The 4,002-nt window shown below is 35.3% G+C and overlaps 1 protein-coding gene across 1 annotated transcript; it reads left to right on the plus strand.

The window, feature by feature from the left end:
- The first annotated feature begins 202 nt into the window (after positions 1-202).
- Positions 203-2,742, plus strand: LOC108743850. Its single transcript, XM_018479445.2, has 2 exons — positions 203-1,911; positions 1,997-2,742. The coding sequence occupies exons 1-2, from the start codon at positions 1,715-1,717 to the stop codon at positions 2,235-2,237; spliced, it is 438 nt and encodes a 145-aa protein (XP_018334947.1). The 5' UTR covers positions 203-1,714; the 3' UTR covers positions 2,238-2,742.
- Positions 2,743-4,002: the final 1,260 nt, after the last annotated feature.

A 4,002-nucleotide genomic window follows, 5' to 3' on the forward strand; every position in this document is an offset into this window, starting at 1 on the left:
TACGCCAGGATTAGTTTCAGCAAGTAGATATCCATATATTTAAATGGACCTTGTTGGAGCATATGTAATCCTAAAATGTAGCATTGTACTACAGATGGCGTTTACCGCGCCATTTGTGGTATTTTCTAAAACGTGCTGTNATTATAAGAAAAGAAGAGTTTTCAAGTTGAAATTTAAAGAAATCTATAACTGTGGAAAGAGTTCTTTTCAGAACTTATTGGGAAACTTAAAAGACCGTAATTATAGAAGAGGTAATTTTGATGAAATTAGCTTTATAGTGCAATAAAACGTATCTATTCCATTTTCGACATAAGCTCTGTGTACAATTCTTATTTACCTTTTTAACCATTTTTAACAAATTGTCGATGATTGATCGTTTCAAGGTAGCATCCATGGTGGGAGTCATCCAATTGTAACTAGCGGTCAGAACATTTTTATAGTTCAAACTATCAAACAATTTTTTTAAAATCTGATGGCGATCGCGTCTTCTTTAAGGGTCAAATAATTAGAGCCACATCGGTCATTGGAAATAATAATGCCATAAACAACTCCAAATCCTTACAGGAATACTACAAATAATATCGTCGTTCAGATATTGGCATTTTTTTCCAATCTCACTGAAATATGTAAACTTGTAGTTTATGGCATACGAATGTTCTCTAAGTATTACAGTTTATATTTCTGACCATTGTCAATTTCTTCCTAGCGAAGGATATCGGTCGTACATACGTATATGTATTAATAATCGGAAGCAGTTAAAAGAAGGTTCCATTTAATGAAATAGAATTTCCGGTCGGTTTTATGTTCTCGGTATGCGTTTAATTGGGAAAAATATGGCCGTAAAAATCAGTTAAACGTGAATTTATTAAATACCTAGCAATCAATAGAATGGCCTTTCGTACAAGCGGCAGATGTTTCGCTCAAATGTGACCCAATTTTGAACCCTTCCTCTTACCTCTTTTTCAGCTAGCTAAACTGCTGAACTGTCATGCGGCATGTGTTCCCCCCGTATAAAAGCTCATATTACTTCTATTGATGTCACCCATACTTACCAAGCCTAAAATCGCTTTAATAAATCACTGGGTGTTCAAATTTAGACATGCACACCAAACACCATTAAACTTAATGCCGTTTTCTAAACCAACAGCAGCATATGTTTAATATTATAAGTGTCCCATTTTAATAAAAAAATGTTTATCAAAAATACCACCAGTGCATACGTGAGCTCCATGTACACATTTTCTGCGTAAAAATTCATAATTTTTTGCTAGATATTTTTGAAATAAACTTATTCTTGCATTTTGTGGTAAAAGCAGTAACATTGCCACTATGGAGTGCTGTTTGGCCAGTTTCCGTACCAGCTGCTGCGAAGGTCACGAGTAGGTGCGTATGTTTCGTCACTTGACGCTGACTTACCTTAAAGTCATATCAACATACAACATACCTTTAGTTAGCATTACTTATTAGTACCTAATAAGAATATGTACCTGTCATAATTTTTTGGGATCACTTCTAAATTTTTGGTTTTGAATATAAAGCAATTCAAAAAGTGTGGGTGGAATATATTTGTCCAGTCACGTGCATTTGAAAATATTTCCTGCTTCTGTGAAAATTGCCCTAAAGTATCCAAATTCTCAAAATCTTTGGAATAAATCGCAACACTTCCAAACGTTTTTAGTTTCATTTAAATTTTGTGAAACTATTTGAAGGGAAGATGCACATGCTTGATCCCTGGCTTCAATTAAGTCATCATTCGCAAAGCGGCGCTCCTTTAGCTTATACTAATCACAAGGAGCGAGATCGGAACTGTAGAGGGGTGGCTCAGCAGAGTAAATCCACAAGCTTTCAGGAAATCGGTTGCTTTTTAGAGTTCCTAGACTTGTATATTTTCAACATGTCCCGACACCATTGGTGAGTAACTCAGATGATACACCCTTCTTTAAATGAATCCGTAATACTTCCTCAATCTGTCTGTATATAGTTCTTTTATTTTCAGTCACGAATTCCTCCACAGCGGCTACATATTTCTTCGTAATACATTCAGGAGCCCTTTCCGATCGTTCTTCCTCCTCAAGATTAAACAAGCCCTGTTCAAACTGTTTGTATCACTGGTACACTATGCTATGGCTTGGGTAAGCCTCTCCAAAAATAGGTGTTACTTCATTAACACACTTTTCAACACTCACATCATGGTTAAAATTGTAAAGTACAGTCACACGAAAATCTCAACGTATTAACTCTGCTATTGCGAACACTTCAGCGGACAATAGCTCAATAAAGATAACCAAATGTGGCCTATAATATTCTTTATCTGACAATTACAGTATAGACACGATTATCTGGATCCCAGTCGTATGGATTCCAGATTATCCGGATTGCCAACACCTAGCAAATATCTTTTTAGTCTAGTTGCAATGTAGCCATGTTAGAGATTGCAGTATACTTTTGAAGTGAAACTTCTATACAGACGACGGGGTATTACGATTTTAAAGTGAAACTTCTATTACGTTTTTTTCTGTCACGAAAAAGCGTTACGGTCGCGTGGAGAGGATAGACGGTATATCGCGTGGAGAGAGGCCGCAACGGCGGAGGGAAAGATAGGTTGGTGGCGGCGGAGAGAGGGCAACGGTTCTATTAGATGTATATAATGCGCAGCCACGTGGAGAGCGGAAAGACTACTAGAGTCCCGGTGGCGTGTGCTGTGCTCAGCTGTTGTTTTCTTACCTCTGCTCTCTACGTGGCTGGGCATCATTACCTCTATTTGCGGTCAGTCTAAAAACGAAATGTATGCTGGGACACATAGAAGTGAAACTTCAACGGACAAGTGGAAAAATGAATGGCAACAAAATTTTTATTTTAAGTTTTAGGGACAGGTTTTGAAATTGAACAAGTACATTAACGATCTGCTAGTAAAACTTGAATTAGTTCTGTTAATTGAGTTTCCACATAATCACCAGTTTAATCAAATTTACCATAACATATAGATAAAATTCTGATATATTGTTCAGCGCCAATTACGGTGACGTCTATATGCGACAATAATAGATTATAACGAGTTTCTTAAAAGCAAGCTACTAACCATTAACAAGCGAATTCTTTTTAAAAGATGATATATCATTTAAATAGCCCATTTCGAGGTAGCAGCTTTCAGAAATACATACCTATATTTTTGTCAAAAATGAGTCAGTTAGAATCGAGGTACCTAATTTTAAGTATGTCTCTTATACGGTAACATTTCATCCTCTAAAATGCTCTTCTTTGCCTTTATCATTTGCAAAAGATACATAAATCCTTATTTATTCAAAATAAATGTCAACGAGATTTACGGCAAAGTAGTGTAGAAAGGCAGTTTGCATCATCTTCGTTAAATATTATATGAGTATGTTACCTTCGTAAATGTTCTCCATTTTGTGAGCAATATTTTGTCTCATAAAAACTTCATTAGCATGAAATTATGGTGACGTATGTAGACATGCAATTAAAAACAGTTCTAAGCGTACCTAATATTAGTAGCTACAACCCTTGCACCTACATAGCCCACGTGCATTAATTACCAGTGAGGCACCCAGGCCCTAGCAAAGTATTTTCTTGGAATAACCAACTCCAGTACTTTATTTTTCCAACTATTTTGTTGATGGGTAATTCTACTCATGAAGGAAGAAAAAAAGGTGAATAACGGAATCACATTTTTTTTATATGTAAGTATTGGCAGGTAGTTTTTTTTTTCAAGTTTAGGACATTTTTCACACTCTCTGAAAGTGGCCAGTCAAAAAATTAAAAATTATGAATTTTATGGCCATTAAAAAGAGACATATCCAGGAAAGTAAAAAAATTAATTTAAAACTAACATTAACACAGAAGAATTTCTCTAATCAATTTTTATTACTCAATCTAGGTTAACAATTCATTAGGACATTTTTCACACTCTCTGAAAGTGGCCAGTCAAAAAATTAAAAATTATGAATTTTATGGCCATTAAAAAGAGATATATCCAGGAAACTA

Source organism: Agrilus planipennis, unplaced genomic scaffold (genome assembly GCF_000699045.2).
Source record: "Agrilus planipennis isolate EAB-ADULT unplaced genomic scaffold, Apla_2.0 scaffold1509, whole genome shotgun sequence".
NCBI classification, from domain to species: domain Eukaryota; kingdom Metazoa; phylum Arthropoda; class Insecta; order Coleoptera; family Buprestidae; genus Agrilus; species Agrilus planipennis.